Genomic DNA, 19,967 nt, shown 5'->3' with positions numbered 1-19,967 from the left:
CGAGCTCGCGGTGATCAAAAGTGGCAAATGACGCTTCATAGTGGCTTGCGTGCAAGAAGGCTGCTCCTGGAGGCTGCACGCTGCAAAACTTGCCGACGCACCAACGTTCACCATCAGGACTCTGCGAGACGAACACTCTTGTCAAGGGTGTGACTCACCTTGGCCACCAACAGGCATCAATTTCTTGGGTTGCAAGCGAAGTCGAGGCCCGGTTGCGTGACAACCCCCCGAACAGACCAAAGGAATTCATCCAAGACGTTCGTCGCGAGCATGGGGTCACGATTTCATACAAGCAAGCCTGGAGAGGAAAAGCGAGGAGTATGGAAACTATTCATGGCTCCTATGAAAATCTTCCGGCGTATTGCAGGCAGATTTGTTTGACAAACCCAGGTGAGGGGCCGTGGATGGCTGGTGTTCGTTTTATTTGCCTGCCAAAAAATCTCAATATTTTGCTGATTCAATGACTGCTGCAACAGGAAGCGTTGCGGCCGTGTACACGACTGGGCCCGAGCAACATTTTCGGCGCCTTTTTGTTGCCGTCCACTACTCGGCGTTAATGGAACCCACCTTAGATCAAAGTATTTGGGGACGCTCCTAGCGGCGACGGCTGTGGACAGTGATGGCGCTCTCTTCCCACTGGCAATGGCCGTCGTCGACGCTGAAAATGACGAGAACTGGCTTTGGTTTTTATCAGAGCTACGGGACGCTTCTGGAAGCAAATGCTCCGAATATGCAGCGTCTGACCTTTCTTTCCGACCGTCAGAAAGGGCTGATGGACGGAGTCCAGGAAATCTTTTCTCATGCATACCATGGCTTTTGCATGCGGCACCTCAGTGAAAACTTTCGGAAGGCATTTAAAAATGTCTCATTGGTTAAACCCTTGTGGCAGGCCGCCTATGCATTGGACCGACGTGGAATTCGACGCTAAGATGAGCGAGATTGAAGAAATTTCAATTGAAGCTAAAGAGTGGATTGCGGGCATAGCTACAAATCTTTGGACCAACAGCGCGTTTGAGAAAGAAAGATTTGGACATTTGACCTCCAATATCACGGAATCGCTTAACAATTGGATTGTGGAATCCCGTGAGCTTCCAACCGTAATGATGATGCAGCGGTAGGTTGCTAATGAAGTCTGTTGAATGGATTTGAACTACAGATTCTAACCGTTTTGGAATATTCTTACACTTTGGGAAAAGGATCCGCCAGCAGTTGATGGTCTGGTTCGATGAGCGGCGACGGAAAGTAGCTGAATGGCCTTCGCTACTTGTTCCTTCAGTTGAGAAAAAGGTCGGCATTGCCATCGAGCGCGCTAGGCACTACCTAGCTCTACTTGTTGTGAGCGCATATGAATCTTACTACGCTTTAAGAAAAGAGATTTGCCAGTATCTGATGCCTGATATATAGCCGGGGCAATTTTGGTCATTTGTGTCTTTTTGAAATACTGGCAATGTTTGAAACCTGTGTATGCTTCGCGTTTTTTGTAGGAACGGTCGGATCTGGACGCGGGTGGGTGCAAAAGATGCGGAACCGTCAGGAGATCACACATGTGTAAAAATATTCAAGGGTTTCACCATGGGTTGTTGGTATTTTGAATTTTTCGGAATTTTTGGAGGGTGGGCGTGTGCAACGGCCAAGATGACTTTTGACAAATAGAGCTAAATATAAGCGAAGGTTACCCCGGTATAGAGTACACCATCCCGGTCATTTTCTGCAAAATTTATCCAGATCCGACTGGAACTGATACCTTGGCTTCAATTTTCGCTTTTTTGTGCACTTGGGAATATTTTCATCTTTTTTAAACGTGTGTATGCTTCGCATTTTCTAGGAACGGTCGGATCTGGACGCAGGTGGGTGCAAAAGATGCGGAAACGTTAGTAGATCACAAATTTGTAAACATATTTAAGGATTACACCATGGGTTGTTGGGTATTTGAATATTTCGGGATTTTTGGAGTGTGGGCGTGTGCAATGGCCAAGATCACTTTTGACAAACAGAATTAAAAATGAGCGAAGGTTACCCCAGCGTAGAGCTCACCTTCCCGGTTCTGCGCAAGCACCGCGATGGTAATAGCAACCATTACATAGTCTCTCCAGATGGCTTCCACGGAAAGGCATCTGGAAAGAGTAGTTTGGCATTCCGTCTAGTTCCAACAGGGGTTTCCAGTTGCTTCAGAAGGAGACCGTTGATAAGCTCGTGGGTTGTAGAAGCAGAAAGGACGGCCTTCCAGTTGCCTTGGCGGTCTTTACAGCGAGCGTAGTAGCCGCGTTCCGTCTCGCAGTCCAGTATGACGTTGTGCTTCAAAACAACACAACGGGAGACGGAATAATTGTCCTTTTTTCGTACGAGAAAGACTCGTTAAAGTGATGTGATTATGCTGTGCGCAACGGTTTTCCGTGTATATATATATAGGCTATAGCCAGGGGCATTTTGATCATTTATAAAAGTACAGGGGTATTTCCGTCTTTTCTGCATTTTCAGAGGTATTTTGGTACTTTTCCCTAATTAATACTATCTTAAAGGTAGATAATATTTGGAGAATATTACTTTACATAGTAATATTTTAAAATCTTATCCATTGGTAGATATATGCCATTATATCTACTTGCTCCGCGGTCCAGTCAGCACTGGACCCGCGCAAAGAGAGACAAAAAATACTTTATTACATGTTTTGTTAGTATATAATTAAGCTAGTATTAAATAGATAGAAACAGAAGAACTTAATTATATTATACAGTTTATTAATTAACCTCTTTAAAGTAAGTGTTTAAAAGAGAGTCATCCTCTGCACGTACTTGTGTACGGGTGAAGTGACGTGACGTGAGGCACCACACGCACTGAAGCAGTGCGAAGTGGACTTGTACTGAAGCAGTACAAGTCGGCAGTGCCCCGTTACACCTGGTAGCACTTGGTTGTCTGTCCAAGGACCACAGTTCTATCACTTAACATGGACATGTTAGATGGTAATGGAAATAAGCGTCACGTTTCGCGTGATAGCTACTCCTTTCTAAGTGACATAGAAAGGAGTGCGGTCGAACGAATGAGTTTGACCGTAGGAAATGATGCCATTTTTGGCCATGCTGTCCGGTTTGGACAGAGATGCCCTCCATTCAGCCATCGCCAAGTTCATACAACATGAACTTGACGAGGCGAAGGGGAAGGGACCCTTGCTTAATCAGCAAGGCTCTCAACAGGCAGAATTGTTGAGGTTACAACAGGTACAGAGGATGACGCACACGCGTCGTCCCGAAACCTTAAAGATAGACATCTCTAAGTATAGTGGAGTCGAAGAAGACTCCCTCATAAGACGCTTCGTCGAGTTGGACGATGCCATAAGGGCTCGTCACATCGTCGACGAGCAAATGCAAGTCGCATTTGCTCAATCAAATTTGGCAGGTCGTGCCAAAACTTGGGCAGTAGGCCTTACGTTGCGCGACCTATATGTCTTTGGGTCGCTAGAGGCTTTTAAAGCCCGGCTCAAACAGACGTTTGAACTGCCAAGGGCTGAGTTCAGAGCTCGTTCAAAGCTTCTGAAACTCAAGCAAGGCAAGCATGATTTTCACGCTATGCCCAGCACATACGACTCTTAGCGAGTTGTATCACGAACAACCCAGTTCATGAACACGCGTTGATTACGGTGTTCATACAAAGTCTTACGGATGGTCCCGTGAAGACCCACCTGTTCCGCTTAGAACTGGAGACGCTTAAAGAAGCAATTTCCGTTGCGGAACAGGAGGACTTTAGCTTGAGACAGGCTCAAGCTAGTTCGTCATCGTATCGTCCTCCCAGGTTCGTTCTCTGCAAAAATTACCGTCGATCGAATATCGTTACGTATTCGTCCTCTGTGATGAGTAAACAGATCTGCTTGATTCTACCACTTTGCAGATCTTTTCAGAACCGCTTGGGCTCTAGGGTTGGTAAATGAGTTATCTCCGAAGTAAGCTTTGGAGACACATACAGATCAGGAGTACAAGCGCCTGCTCTTGATCCGTCATTAACCAAGATATTTAATGTTTCGGTTATTTCCTGGAAGTTATCCACAGGCTGCCGAGGGATTGATCCCTCGGGATGCTGAAGTCTTGTCACTTTAGCATTAACTATTTGAGGAGATTTCTCCTCAAGTACGTGGGGACTTATTCCCTCAACGTCTTCCGACTGTGATTGCGCTATGACAGTCGGGTCCTCTACGGTCGACTCTCTACTCGACTCAGGATCATCGTGTTGGCATTTTGGGCAACCGGTATCGTCCTTGAATGTCGCTCGCTAGGCGTGCATTCATGTCTCAATCCACTCGACGTATTCGATTAGTGGACCTTCGGCGATGCCTGTGCATTCGCAGAGCCGCCGGCAGCTGACCCCACAGTGTGAGTTGTAATCACACCGTGATCTTGTGCAGTCGTACTAACGACCGTACCACAAGTGAGGCCATCGCACTCACTCGTAGTACATTCACACGCTTGTGCACGCTCCAAGACGTTCATCATATTGCCATCTGATGAACAAGCGGCAGGCATCTTTACGGATCGATGCTGCCAGCTGATTCTTGGCTCATATTTTCTGAGCCAACGTAAACCTAGGATGGCATCAAATTTGCCATCCAAGTCCAGTACGACGAAATCATCATCGTTCTGTAAATCTTTTAGATTGTAGTGAAATGTCACTACGCGTTTCAGTTCTGTTATCGATGCGCCTGTCGCTAGACGCACCGTCATCCTCGTTGGAGGGATGTCGCGCTCAACATATTTGAGCCTACGACCCTCTAGCGACTGGCGACGAATAAAGTTATTCGACGCTGCACAGTCCACTAGAGCTCTAAGCGACAAATCATTTGTCCCTTTTAACTTTAAACTGATGAGGGATACCTAATCACCAGGTGCAGAGACACATAATGATTGTATGTCTGGAGCAACTTAAGTCAAGAGATTTGCAAATTCTGTTGAGGTTGGTGGATAAGTAGGGCGTTGCGCCCCTACTGACCCCGACCGCTTTTTGGCGGTCCGCCGTGCTGTTGCGATTTCGCAACAACGTCCGACCCGCGACGATTGCCCTTTTTGGCATTCAGTCCATAGTTACGTTCAGTACCTCTCGGTACTGGGCGTGGGGCACTACACTTATGAGCGTGGTGACCTAACTTATGACAGCAATTGCATTTCCGCAATTGCTTATTGTCTGAATAGCGAGGTCTCTCGCTTTCGACATAAGAAAGGTCCATAGGTTCTGGGCCTCCAAGCTCGTGTCGTGGGTTCCAGCAACTTATCGATAGACGAAAGTGTGCTCGATGTGAAGACTCGGACTGAGAGAATACTACTCAATCCTGGGAGTCACTCAATACACTTCTTTATACAAGGATTTGATGGAATTCAGGGATGTTTTCCCTGTATCAGCTCAATACGAGGATAAAGGCACTCAACATGAGATCGAGCTCAAACCGAACTCGAAGTACTTTGTCAAAAAACAATGGCCACTGCCTCGTGAACAAGTACTTGCGATCGATAAATTCTTTATCGATCGATTACAAGCGGGTCATATGAATGAGTCAACCTCCCCACATAGCTCTTCGATCTTCGGTGTGCGAAAGGCCACCGACCGCTAAACATACCCCACTAAAATCTAAAAGGGTGGCGGATAGTGCACGCATTCAATAGACTGAATGCTGCAACGCTACCGGCTCAAACGCCGATATCTAGAAAAGGCGTAATCATAGATGGTATCCGACACAGCCGCTTAGTAAGCCATTTTCTCAATCGCTCAAAAAGACCACGATGTCCGTATTGCCTTCGACACAAAATACATACTGATAGACTCCCAACACCCAGTGGGCACTGGCAAACTAGTAAGTGGAGCAGCTGCATGAGTCGAGGGACTTATACCGTTAACAAGTTTTGCACGTTCAAACATAGGTGCTCACCCATTTGTAGAATTTGGGCCATCAATAATTCTGCTCACGAAGCCTTGGGTCTTTTCTCGACTGAGACGAACGCTAGAAACAGTATCATGTGCCTCGTAGAGGATGCCTCAATTACTTCACGTACTCGACGTGCAGAGGATGAATCTAAGTAGCGTAGAAGTCTTAGCTACTAAGGGTGAATACTAAAGCTTTAAAATAAGGAAAAATAAAGCTGTATTAATTGTTCAGCTATTTTATAACGATATTTTATCTACTGGCTTAACAGGTACTAATAACTAACCATGCAATGCGCCTCCTTGTGCAATGAGCCCCCTTGCGCGACGCCGAATTGTGCTTTGTAACGAATGGCGGGTTAATTTAAACTTAATCAACAAGTCAATAGAACTTATGCCTTATTGCATCAATATTACCAAATTTAATAATATTGAACTATTTAGTCAAAATTAAAATAAGATAATAATTTTGTACTTCACTATTTGTTTCCTCTCATAGAAAAAAATATTACTATTCCTCTTGTGTAAAATAATAGGTATCTAACGGGACACCCGTTACAATGTCTGCAAGCTGATCTTCTACTTCACCAAGATCATGTCTCGGGCTACTTTTTGCGGGATGAAGTGGTGACGAATGTCGACGTGCTTGATCCTTGCAATTCTAGCCCGCATTGTTGGTAAATACGATCGAACCTTGATTATCTTTTCGGACCAACGTAACTTTGACTAGCTCATAACCGAGATCCTTAAGCATCGCACAGACATATAGTACTTCTTAAGGACACAGGCTTAGAACCATGGTTTCTGCCTCCGCCGAGCTCAAAGCAACTGTATGCTGATACAATGACTGGTAGACCACCAATTATCACCATCGTCCCCTGACGCAGAACATCTCAATATAGAAGTCTGGTACGGTGCGGAGGTGGATCATCGACCCTTGAAAGATCCTTCAGATCAATCTTTTTTTAGTGGAGAAATTCAAAGGCGTAGTGTCACAATCCGCCTTGTTTACCTCCTGATATAGTCGTACGTCATGAAATTGAATTCGTTCCTCGGAGCACGGGATGAAGCACTGGGCTTCACCCGTTGACAAACTTCGCAAGCACGTATGTACTTGGGGACGAAATCATACTGGCGTTGCCAACAAAAATCGCGGATTATCTAGACATAAATATCTCACGTCCACGATGCCCACTTATTGGTGCATCGTGGCACTAATACGTGATGCGTTACCGCAAAGCATTATGAATATGGGTGCCGACACGAGGTGTGTCGCCAGCAACAGTAAAACATTTTTGAACCAAATACTGTGTTATACGACAGTGGCTTTTAACGAAGGAACATTCTGACGTCATCGACAATTTCTTCCGTCCTAAGCACGCAGCTAAAATTGTACGCGAGAGTATCTCTCCAATCGACGCGAGCATTTTGTGTCTCGATGCCAAATGGTAAATTCCCCATTGAGCATGCTTATAATAAGCTATATGATGCTACTATAACAGCACAGACACCCATTCCTAGAAAAGATGTTTTTTAGAACAGTATGGTGGGGTGTACCATCTACAGTGTGCTCGACTTATTCGATAATTATTATCTGCTGTTCATGCAAGCTAGCGACATTCCGCATACAGAACCCACCTTCACTGTAATCAGTAGGATGTAAGTACTGTTATCAGTACTAGCAAAATATGCCCCGTTACAGACATGTTAGCCGAGGCACTAGGGACTAAGCGACTCAAATACTTACTTCAAGCAAGTGACATCGGACCAACTCGCAAGCAGCACTAGCGTTATGGGGAGTGTTGACATCACACCACTGAATGTCTTTTGAACAGGTGGATAACGTAACATTGGACAGGCGGGTGACAACATAGGATTATGGACATAATGACGACATAGGATGACGGAAATGAACATAATGACGACACAGGATTACGGACATATTTACGGCAAATACCGGTAAGGTCAAGATGTCATAGACTGACGTCACTAGACGACGTCACAAAGACAAGTCAAAAAGGATTTTAGAGGATATGTTGAGAGATAGCTAAGGACCTTAATAAATCATCGTTTTCTTTTGCAAACACCTTCCAACAGAAAGAATAATTAATTCCCTGAATTCAGCATTTTTTATATTATATCCATTTAAACGGCGTACGATAACAGCACGGTAAAAACACTCCCTTATTGATGTAAAAACAGTTAAACGACAACAAACGGAAAACATTGCACAAATCAGAAAGCAGTACCACTATGTTTTGAAATGCAACCATTCATGAAATACTCAGCTCAGTGACACTCATCAGGTTACCTCTGCAGAGGATTTAGAACTAAGCACCATTTTCAGCAACCACGACCTTGTTAACTGTAAGTCAGCGTGATTTTTTTAATTTTTAAAAAAGGAGCAGAATATTATTCTGCGTCTAAGACGCTTGTAGTAGAATTGGGCATGAAAATAAACTGCAGCGAAGCTATCTCGCTCCTTAAGTCAGAGGAAGACTTATAGACTCAGAGAGTCACATAGCTCTATAGAATTAACAAGTTCAACAACTCAGTGAGGTGTAGAAGCTCGCAGAGCTTAGTAAATCTTAGTTCAAGAAATTCAGCGGTTCGTGGGACCAAGTGGCAACTAGTGCATACCTTAGAAAGGCTTCTATCTCTCACAGATCAATGCGCAAGCCTTACGAACTTGACGCTTTAAGATCAAAAGGGAACTGAACTTAAATTAATTATTTAAATCTAAAACCTCACCCTAGCTAAGTTAATAATAGATTTCGGTCACCAGATTTATATCTGGTGGCTGCCACTTATGTTATTCATTAAAAGGGAACTTTAATGATATTTCCTATTAAAAATTGAGCAAAAGGGTATTTTACCCATAAAGTAAATGTAACACAACAACGGCTCTTCCACCGACATCCTCCCCCATCAAACTGTTGGCACCGATCGCTTCATTTCTTTTTTGAAATTGAAAATAAACAGCTAACCGTTCAATTGTGTTTTGCATTCCTATGTCTAATGACATCTAAGCGTGAGTCACCGACTCCTAGCTACTCCCTCAACGATGAGTTGCTGGTGGACTATGATAGCCACACTCCATCGGATGATGAGTGAAAGGGACGTCGCTCCGAATATGCCCCCACGTTTGGACGAATCTCGTCGAGCCCCAAATCCGTTCCCAGAAAGGGGCGTCGCGAATGCTTTAACCGCATTACGCTGGACACCGGGCCTTGAGACCGGTATAATTACGAACGCGCTCGATGAAGAGCAAGAGCAGGCAACCTTCAACGAATGGCGAGCTCGTGAGATGGTGCTAAAGCCAAGGCTCACAGCGAGTATCGATTCACTTCACTTAGTGTGGGATGCTAAAGCCAAGGCTCACAGCTAATATCGATTCACTCTCTTAGTTTGAAAAAGAGCCCCTCCAAGAGGATGTGGGTCGCTGCTTGGCCATCTGGATATCTGGACCCACGGCGCGGACGCCGGGAGAGCTCGCTGCTCGCAACGGTCTTCATGAGCGATACCTTAGGCCGAAGATAATGACGCGACGTCAATATTTGACGCGTCTGCGTGATCAGGCACGTGGTGCATCGGTGACCTCAATGAGGGGAATTCCGATCATTTTGTTTTCCAAACGAAGTAGAAAGCGAAAACAAAGATTCGTTTGAGAATCGGGTCCATCAGGCCCGTCGCCTCCGCAACATCTGGTCCATAAAAGACTATGCGAATGTGGCTGACATTCGTTTGGAGCGGAAACTTCGATTTGATTTCGCAAAGCTTAAGGCCAAAGGCCAGTAACGTCCGGTATATGTGTCTCAAGACGAGGATAGACCTAACCAGCACTCCAGGGCTTCAGTTGCACGCGCAACCATGAATCCAAGCCGCACTGATGCTCAAGATCAATCTAGAATCACCTCTATTGGTGGGAAGGGTCGTTTGACGCAAGTTGACCCTGACCTCGGGGCTCAAATAAGTCAACAGCGTACGGGCAATCTTGCCGAAGAGGTACCTCAAACTCCCACGAGTTTTTCAAAGACGGGTTCCCAAGCCACTACACCAGATACTGGTGTTGACCCTTGCGACGACGTTGCTTTAGAAGTATCTCAACGTGAAACTGAAGGTTCACTCGCGCATTGAGCAAGCAGGAGGTAGTCGAAATTTCGGTGAAGGCATTTGATACGAGGTGCAACTTCTTCGCAAGAGCTTTGCTCGGATTGAGGGCTTCATTGACTCGGTCCAAAACCGTCTTAAGACGTTGGAACGTCAACATACTCATTTAGAGGGCCAGCTGGACATTTATTTGAGGATGCAGCAATCTGCGGTACGGCCGCCTGTCTCGGCGCGAGCGAGCGCCTCTGAGTTCACGTGGGAAGGTCCCGACATGGCTTAAGCGAGCCGACGTAGACCACTGGGTGTGTACGCAGCTTGCGAGAACGATTTAGCGTGAGTTAGGCCTTTCTTGGCCACGACCGATAAAGGTCCAATAAAGCGCGGGCGCAATTTGGTCTGAAAGCCTGCGGACACTAATTCGTAGGTAGGTAGACTCAGTCACTGACCGCATAACAATCGATACAACTTCTGCCTTTATCATCTATTTTTTTCTTTCTATTTGTCTTAACTATCAGCCATTGTGCCAAGCACGTGTCTTAAGACACTAAATCGCGTTGCGCGAAACTCGCTGACTTGTATCCTAACGGTAACAGGGCTGATATCAGCAAGCCTATTGGCTGATTCTCCCCCACCAAGCCCTGAACCACGTCGTGGTATCGTTAATGGAACGCGTAGGTGCGTGATACCGTTTACGTAGAACAAAGTATTGGTGGTAGAGGCATGTACAGCGTTATTTAACGCAAATCCTACTACCAAGAGCATTGTGCTCCGGCGCTTTGGTGTTTCAACACACACACTGCGCAGAACCTCTTCAATGACGCGATTGACACGTTTTGTTTTGACCATAAGTATGCGGATGGTCTGCATGTGGACATGTCCAATCTGGTGATAAACACTCGGAAGTCGATCTCCAAAATTTACCCGTGAAACGGGGTCTCTATCAGAAACAATTGCCATAGGCAAACCGTGTTGGCAAACACGCAATTAATGAACAGCTTTGCTATACCTTCGTTATCGATGGCATCTGGCACAGCCGCTAAGTGAGCCATTTTTTTTGCTCAGTCGGTCAACGTAGACCGCGATGCCTGTGTTGCCATTCGAATCTTTGGGTAGGCCAAACACAAACCCTGCTAATGGACTCCCAACACCCTATGGCTTCGGGGAGACTGGCCAGTGGCGCAATTGCATGAGCCGATGGTATCAACCGTTGGCAAGCTTTGCGTGTGCGAACATAGGTAGTATAGGCCACCAATACATTTGGTTCACGGAGTCATCGGACTTTTTTTCGGCCGAGATGACCACCAAGAGTATTATCGTGTTCCTCATAGAGGATATGATACGTTAGATCCTCATCAAGAAGAACTACGATGCGAGGAATATCCGCAGCATCCGTGCAATAAAGCAACAGGCCATTATCGATAGAAAGTCGATGCAAGCTCGCACGCAAACGTGCCAACAATTTAATGTCCGATACTAGGATTTAGTGCTCGGAAGAGCTCAGCAGAGATACAAACTGTTCATCCTTGACATAAGCCGAACGGATTCATCCAGTAATTGATGACGTTATAGTCGTTACATGAGATATCTCATTATCCGGTCTGCGTGAAAACGCATCAGCCAAAGCATTCTGTTTTGCCAGGCTTATATTTCACCTCGAAATTGTATTCGGCAAAAAATGAAAGCCATCGAGCCATTCTCTGTGATAGATAAGGCGACTTAGTCGCAGTGCGTAAAGAAGCGTCATCTGTATAGATCACAAGCGGCTTAGAGCCAAGCACATGAAGTCTGAATTTAATTAGAGCATACTTCATTGCAAGTGACTCTTTGTCATGAACTGGGTAGCTCTTTTCACAGCTATAAGCTGTCTAGACTCGAACGCAAGTATACGTTCTCGCCCATTACTATCTGTTTGTAACAGAGCGCTGTCCATGGCAAAATCCGATACGTCAAAGACGACACCAAAAGGCCGATTTAGATTTGGCAGAGCCAAAATCGGGGCTAAGATGAAAATATATTTGACTGATTTAAAAGCACTATGGTCGGAGCTAGCCCACACCAATTCGTACATTTTTAAGGAGATGGATTATGGCCTAGCCATATCGGCGTAATTCTCGCTATATTTGTGCAAGTAGTTGGCGAAGCCCAACCACTTACGTAAATCATTTGGTTCTTAGGAACTGGCGAATCATCTATGGTTTTTACCTTAGCAGGATCCGCTGTAAGACCTCGCTTCCCAATAAATTATCCTAAAAAAATCTTCTGCTTCAAAAATGCATTTAGATGCATTAGCATACAATTTATTTGTACTTATACACTCGAGCACTGCTCGCAAATGGTCTAAGTGATTTTCCACATCCGTATGGCCCTGTCTTGCACGACTGTAAACAAATATGTTATCAATAAAGTCTGTGCATAACCTCAATGAGGACGGACAGTTGCGTTACAAAGCGATTGAAAGTAGCCGGGGTATTAAGAAGCCCACCAGCCACTCCTACAACATGCCACTTGGGGTGCTAAACGCTGTGAGCGGAATATCGCTAGCTCTTATGAGCAGATGAGCAGCAAGTAATAGCCATCGACTAAGTCAAGTACACTGTACATTGTGAATCCCACCATAATTGTTCTGAAGAGCATCCTTAATAGGAATGAGGCAACATTAAGCTTGTTGTAAGCGTGTACAATGCGCTATTTGCCATTGAGCTTTTTGACACAAAATGTCGATGTAAAATGGAAAAATTTACTCTCACCTACCATTCCAGCCTTGTGCTTAGCACCGAGAAATCATCAATGACGTCACACTGTCCTTTAATAAAGACCACTGTCGCGCAACACAGTATTTTGTTCCCGGAGCCAAGTCAATTTCATGACGGACACCTCTATCCGGAGGTGAAACAGATGGTGGGTTGGTGCGCACCACATCTTAGAATTCCTGAACAAAGGACGGCTTCATCTAGAAGCGATGATGAGTATCTGGTCGAATGACCACCATCTCAGATAAGTCATCAGCTTTCAAGGCTCGGTCGAACTCATCAGCATACATTTCGTCTGGATCTAAGAGAGCATGTAACGAAGGAATTGCCTGAAGGATAACTTTCCCCTCAATGTTCCCAGTCACACTACTCGCTAGTATCACTTTGTGACGCTACTGACGCTTCGCGTCTTTCGCTGTCTCGGTGTCGACAGTATGCCTAATATATTTTTTTAGTAAAAAGGTCCGTGGAAAAGCTCATAACATGCTTCTTGCGCTATGCAGTCCGCCAATCAAATTTTCAGTTTTGGCGCGCTCCTGGCTGCTGAGAAATTACAGTTTCGCGCCGAAAACTTCATCTCGATTTTTGAAGCACCGGTTTGCTTGAATGGATGTCGTTGAGCCTATTATTACTCGACAGACCGGTTTCAAGGGCAAACAACTGACGCCTATCCAACGAAGAAGTGTGTTTGAGTTTTTGTTGGAGTATTGTGTTCGCGGACACCTTCCGTATGGCACTATCAACGATGCTGTGACCAAATTACTCATAACTGGCAAGGTCGTGGCGAAATCTGGCAACAAAGACGACAGTCTGTAAACGATGGATCAGTTGCTGCTGATTTTACAAGCTAGAAAGTGGGAAATGTCGGTCGGAAGCGAAAATCGATTCCGCAAGCTGATATCGAGTCGAAACCCAAGAAAAAGCAAGGCAATATCCGTTCAACGACAGCTGCTTTAAATATTAGAGTTGCGACTGCTCAAAAACTGCTTAGGGAAAGGATACTGAAGGCATATTCTAATGCCGTTAAGCCCTTTCTCACAGATGAGAACAAAAAGACGCGCCTCAACAACTGCCTGTCCATGCTGGATTCCAACAGCGTTTCATTGGGCGCGCCTCATTTTCAAAACATGAACGATCACGTCCATGTCGACGAGAAATGGCTCTATATTTCAAAGAGTCAGTAGAAATATTATCGGGCCGATGGCGAGGAACACCCTCACAGGACTTGCAAAAGCAAGAGATTCATCACAAAAGTGATGGTCCTCGCTGCAGTGGCAAGGCCCAGATGGGATACAGCTAGGATTAAGAGGTTTGATGGAAAGTTAGGGAAGTTGAGATTTGGACTTTTGTCACCCAAGAACCTGCCAAGTGCTCTAGCAAGAACAAGGCAGCGGGACCCATGGCCACAGATAATTAATTCAGTGACCAAAGTTCAATAAACCCAAATGATTATCGAGAAGGTTATTCCTGCGATTCGCAGCAAATGGCCCAATTCAACCGGATCGGCAGCTTTTGTGATACAGCAAGACAACACCAAGCCCCACATCAGCCCGTCAGATATCACGTTCAATGAGGTGGCGCAGGCATTCGGTATGGATATTCAATTATCATGTCAGCCACTTAAACGTCCAGACAAAACGTGCATGATTTGGGCATCTTCAATGCTATCCAGCCTTGCAACACCAAAATTTGATGAAAAGCATTGCCGAGGTAACTGCGGCTGTTCAAGCAGCATTTAGAAACTTGGCAGGAAAAAGTTGAACAAGGAGTTTCTTACCCATCAATCTTGCATGAACGAGATTCTCAACTACTGAGGGGGGAACAAGTACAAAATTCCCCATATATCGAAACGTCGCATAATCAATAAAATCTTTTGCCCGACAGCACACGTCGCTACGTAATGTAGGCAGGCACTTCGTAATGCGGCCACGCTCTACTTAGACACACACCCTAGCACAGCGAGGAAGCGGTTTAACCTGCTTCTCTTGCGTGCAGTGATATAGTTGTGGTGGGCGCGTAAGTGGCCTCACCCAACACACTAAGTACTCTGGTAAAGTGTCGTCCCGACCGTTTAGTTGTGTTTTGCATTCCATTTTTGATGACCACTGAGCGTGAGTCACAGACTCTTAGCACCAACCTCGACTATAAGGAGATGGTGGACTATGAAATCCACACTTCATCGGAGGATGAGGTAAACGAGCGTCGCTCCTACACGCCTCCTCGTGTGGACGAATCTCAGCGTGCCCCAAATCCGTTTTCAGAACGTGGTGCCGCGGATGTTGTAGCTGAATTGCGCAGTACACCGTACCCTGAGTCCATCACAACTACGAACCCGCTCGATGAAGAGCAAGAGCAGGCAATCCTCATGGATGAACAAGCTCGTCGTCAAGCTGCAGACTTTGCGAAAGCAAATCTCATAGTAAATATTGATTCACTCCACTTAGTGTGGGAGAGCGCCTCAGGGAGATTACGGGTCGCAGCTTGACAATCTGGACCTCCGGATCCAAGGCGAGGACGCCAGAGGAGCTCGCTGCTCGCGACGCTCCTCCTGATCGAAACCTTACGCCTAAGGTAATGATGCGAGGTCAATATTTACGCGTTTGCGTATTCAGGCCCGTGGAGCTTCGGTGACCTCAACGAGGGAAGCTCCGATCGTTCTGTTTCCAAACGAATCAAAAAGCGAAAACGACGCTTCGTTTGAGAGCTGGGTCCATCGGGCTCACCGCCTCCGCAACAACTGGTGATATGGGAGTCTGCGGATGTGGCTGATGTTCATTTGGAACGTTACCTTCGCTTCAGTTTTGCCAAACTGAAGGCCAAAGGCCAGTTTCGTTCGGCGTTTATGTCTCAAAACGAGGACAGGCCTAGCCAACACTTCAGTGCTTCAGTTGTCCGCGCAACCATGGATTGAAGCCGCACTGTGGCTGAAAATCCATCTATATCCACTTCAATTGGTCAGAAGCGTCGTTTGATGCAAGTTGACCCTGAGCGTGGCGCTCATATACGTCAACAGCGTACGGACGATCTTTCCAAAAACGTATTTCAAACTCCCAAGAGTTTTCTGGGGTACTGGAGCCACATCACCAGATACTGGTTTTAACCCTTGCAACGACGTCGCTATAGAAGCTTCTCCACGTGAAACCGAAGGTTGCCTCGCTCATCGAGCAACGCGGGAGGGAGCGGAAATTTCGGTGGAAGCATTTGATGCTCTAAAGCACGAGGTGCAACTTCTTCACGAGGGCTTTGCTCGGATTGAGGGCTCTTTTGACGCGGTCCAAAACCGTGTTTCAATGTTGGAACGTCAACAACCTCGTTTAAAGGGCCAGCTGGACATCCTGGTGAGTATGCAGCAATCTGCGGCATGGCCGCCTGTCTCGGCGCAAGCGCCTTTACGTCCATGTGGGAAGGGTCTAGATGTGGCTTAAGCAAGACGACGTAGAACACTGGATGTGTACGCAGTTTCATAATGGGCTTAGCGTGTAAGGTAGGCTTTTATTGGCCACGACCGTAAATAGTCTCATAATGCGCGGGCGCAATTTGGTCTTGAAGACCGCGAAAACCATGTTTGTAGGTAGAATTTAGGGTATAATAAACTCGGTCTCCGACCGCATAAGAATCAATACAACTTCTGCCTTTGGCATCTGCTTGTTTTTTTTCCTTTTTGTCTTGCGAAATCCATGCCGACTCGGTACATTTCTGTACCTAATTCAGAGCCTGAGGCTCACCTCCTGTTGCCAATGTTAGGACATTTAAGGGTAAAGAGCGAGAACCTCCTTTCTTGAATCAGCCATCGTGTGACGCATATGTCTTACGACACTAAATGCGTTGCGAGAAATTCGCTTACTTGTTTTGGAACGGTAACAGGGCTGAAATCAGCAAGCTTATCGGCTATTTCTTCCCTACCAAGCCCTGAACCACGTAGTGGTATCGTTAACGGAATGCGTGGGTGGGGTGAGACCTTTGACATAGAACGGAGTATAGCCTGTAGAGGCAACACAGACGCGGTGTCGGGTCACGGCCAAACCGCTGGTATAACTTGGTAGACCATACTAAACCAAAGGCAAACAGCTTGTCAGTGAGGCTCATGGGGAGCTGACTCGTGTACAGCGTTTTATAAAACGCAAACTCCACTACCGAGAGCATTGAGCTCCACGATGTGGTGTCTCAGCAGACACAATGCGCGGAACGTCTTCAATGACGCGATTGACACGTTTATTTTGACCATCGGTCTGCGGATGGTCCGCTGTGGGCATGTCCAGTCAGATGTGCCAAGTAATCGGAAAATCGATTCCCAAAATTACCCGTGAACGGGGTTTCAATCATGGACAATTGCCATTGGCAAACCGTGTTATCGAAACACGAACTATAAACAGCCTTGCTGTACCTTCACCATCAATGGTATTCGGCACAGCCGTTTAACGAGCCGTTTTGCTCAACCGGTCAACGAAGACCACGATGCCCGTGTAACCGGCTGAATCTTTTGGTAGTCCAAAAACAAAATCCATTCGATGGACTCCTAACTTCCTAAGGGTACGGGCAGACTGCCCAGTGGCGCAGCATCATGAGCCACGGATTGTACCCGTTGGCATGTTTAGCATGTGCCAATACGTGTGCCGACTCATTTGTAAAGCTTGAGCCACCAAAAAAACTGGCTTACAAAGCCGTAATTCTTTTCTCTACCGAGGTGACCACGAAAAACAGTACCATGCGCCTAATAGAGGACTCGATACTTTAAATCCTCATCATGAGAAACAACGATGCGCCGTGTATCCGCAGCATCCGTGCAATAAAGCACTAGGTCGTTATTAATAGCAAATCGATGTAACTCGCACGCAAACGAGCCGACAATTATACGACCGACTCAGTGCTCTTAAGAGCTTGTAGTAGAGCTACACACTGTTCATCCTTGGCGTAAGCCGAACGGATTGATTTAGCAATAGGTGACGTTAAAGTCGTAAAGTGAGAGAGATCATAACCCGGCCTGCGTGATCACGCATCAGTCAAAGCATTCTGCTTGCCAGGCTTATATTTCACCTCAAAATTGTATTCAGAGAAACAGGATGGCCATCGAGCCATTCTCTGTGAAAGATGGGGCGACTTAGTCAAAGTGCGTAAAGACGCATGATCTGTTTATATCACAAACGGCTTAGAGCCAAGCAGAGGAACACTGAATTTGACAAAAGCATACTTCATTGCAAGCAACTTTATGTCATGAACTAGGTAGTTCTTTTCCGCAGCTTTAAGTTGTCTAGACTCGACCAGAATTACACGTTGGCGCCCATCATCATCTCTTTGTAACATAGCACTGCATATTGCAAAATCCGATGCGTTGCTCGCAAATGGGCTAAATGGTTTCCCATATCCGACCGACCCTGCTCCGCATGACTATGGACAAAAATGTCATTGAAATAAGTCTATGCATAACCTCGATGAGGGCGGATCAGTTGCGTCACCAGACGATTAAATGTTGGCGGGGCGTTTAAAAGCCCTTGTGATATAATCAACCACTCCCATAACATACCGCATCGGGTGCTAACCGCTGTAAGCGGGATATCGCTAGCTCGCATGGGCAGTTGGTAGTAACCATCGACGAAGTCCAGTGCACTGTACATTGTACATCCCACCATATTGTTCTGAAGAACATCCTTCCTAGGAATGGGGGTTTGTGCTGGTATAGTGACAGCGTTAGGCTTATTATAAGCATGTACAATGCGCCATTTACCATTTGGCTTTTTGCCACAAAATGTCGGTGTCGAATGGGGAATTTGCTCTCATACCATTCAAGTCTCGTTCTTAGCACGGAAGAAATCGTCAATGACATCACACAGTTTCCTTGGAAAAGACCAATGTCGTGTGACACAGTATTTGGTTTCAGAAACCAAGTCAATCTCAAGACGGACACCTCTATCTGGAGTTAAAATTGATGGTAGATTAGTACAAACTATATCTTAGAATTCCTTAACTGAGGAATAGAATGAATCCGTGGGATCTATAAGAATCGATGATCCACCCCGCGCACTAAGTGTAACTTTTGTGTCCTCCAGGACGGCTTCGTCAAAAGCGATGATGAGCTTAACTGAACAGTTAGTCGAATGACCACCATCTGAGATAAGTCGCCAGCCTTCAAGGCTCGGCCAAACCCACCAATAGACATTATGTCTAGCATATAACGAGGAGATTACCTCAAAGGTAACTTCTCCCTCGATGTTATTGCTCAAACTATCTTAAGCGTTTTCGTTCGTTCGTATCACTTTGTGAGGTTATAGACGCTTCGCGTCTTTCCTGTCCCGGAGTAGAGACAATACGCCTCTTAGAGGCCGGGACATTCACGTCCCCAAGTTTTTCAGCCTTTATTGGATCTGTACCATAGCTGGTGACCATTCCACCATTCGACGAGGAGTTATGTAACTCAGCTTCCTTGTCCAGTGATCGTTTACGTGTCACTGAACGTGCATTAGAAGGGTTTGACCCGAAATGCCCTGGCAACCTGCTAATAGTGTCATGACTGACAGTCAGTATGGTCCTACCGCGGCCGACCTTACTCGGTGGATTCAGACGTGCATCTCCACGTGTCTCTGGGATATTATACCCTTGATGACTCAGCCTAGGCCTACAATGCTTTTAGCATTCAGTGAATTAGTATTGCAACGAGTGTCACTCGACGGAGCGCATGCCGTTCCACCCCCATTTCTGAGTTGGGCTAAAAAACCCTAAACACTAATTCTGAGAGTTAGTGTTTTTATCATTGGAGTTCATATACTTAGACATTCCAATGTCTAAACGCTGACAGATTCGGTCAATGATTCGCGCCAATAGCGCTTCCTGATGCCTAACAAATGTGGGTTCATGACTCTTCAAAGATTTGCTAGGAACATTGCGCATTGCGCCTAAGGTCTTAGACCTCCAATCGATCCATTGATCATGGCGTTTAAGCCAGGCAATGTTCAGGATGAGATCATATCTGGCATCCAAAATAAGGACGAGACAGCGTACCATACTGTCAAAGACCAGAAACTTCATACCTAAGTTCAACGGAACTTTAGGAACAGTGACACAAACTCCCAGTCGCTAAGCGAACAGTGATTATATCCCTTTTGTGCCTTTCATGCGCTTTACGCGCCTCAACATATTGCTGATTCTCATCAAGGGAAAGACGTTAAGCATAATTGCAAGACGCCCTTGTGTCAATAAAATTGACCATGGCTTATT

The 19,967-nt window shown here is 45.9% G+C and overlaps 2 protein-coding genes across 2 annotated transcripts; both read left to right on the top strand.

The window, feature by feature from the left end:
* Window positions 1–13,364: 13,364 nt before the first annotated feature.
* On the top strand, window positions 13,365–13,942 carry CCR75_002404 (uncharacterized protein; the record flags this gene model as incomplete). Its single annotated transcript, XM_067960501.1, has 2 exons — window positions 13,365–13,566; window positions 13,614–13,942. 2 exons carry the CDS (start codon window positions 13,365–13,367, stop codon window positions 13,940–13,942), a joined length of 531 nt encoding a protein of 176 aa, XP_067822897.1.
* A 261-nt stretch (window positions 13,943–14,203) lies between these two features.
* Window positions 14,204–14,497, top strand: CCR75_002403 (uncharacterized protein; the record flags this gene model as incomplete). Its single annotated transcript, XM_067960500.1, has 1 exon — window positions 14,204–14,497. One exon carries the CDS (start codon window positions 14,204–14,206, stop codon window positions 14,495–14,497), a length of 294 nt encoding a protein of 97 aa, XP_067822894.1.
* Window positions 14,498–19,967: the final 5,470 nt, after the last annotated feature.

Source organism: Bremia lactucae, assembly GCF_004359215.1.
Source record: "Bremia lactucae strain SF5 chromosome Unknown BlacSF5_NotPlaced_17_SHOA01000003.1_2250557bp, whole genome shotgun sequence".
Lineage (NCBI taxonomy): Eukaryota > Oomycota > Peronosporomycetes > Peronosporales > Peronosporaceae > Bremia > Bremia lactucae.
The sequence above is the reverse complement of the archived record's forward strand: the minus strand, read 5'-3'. Positions and strand labels throughout refer to the sequence as shown.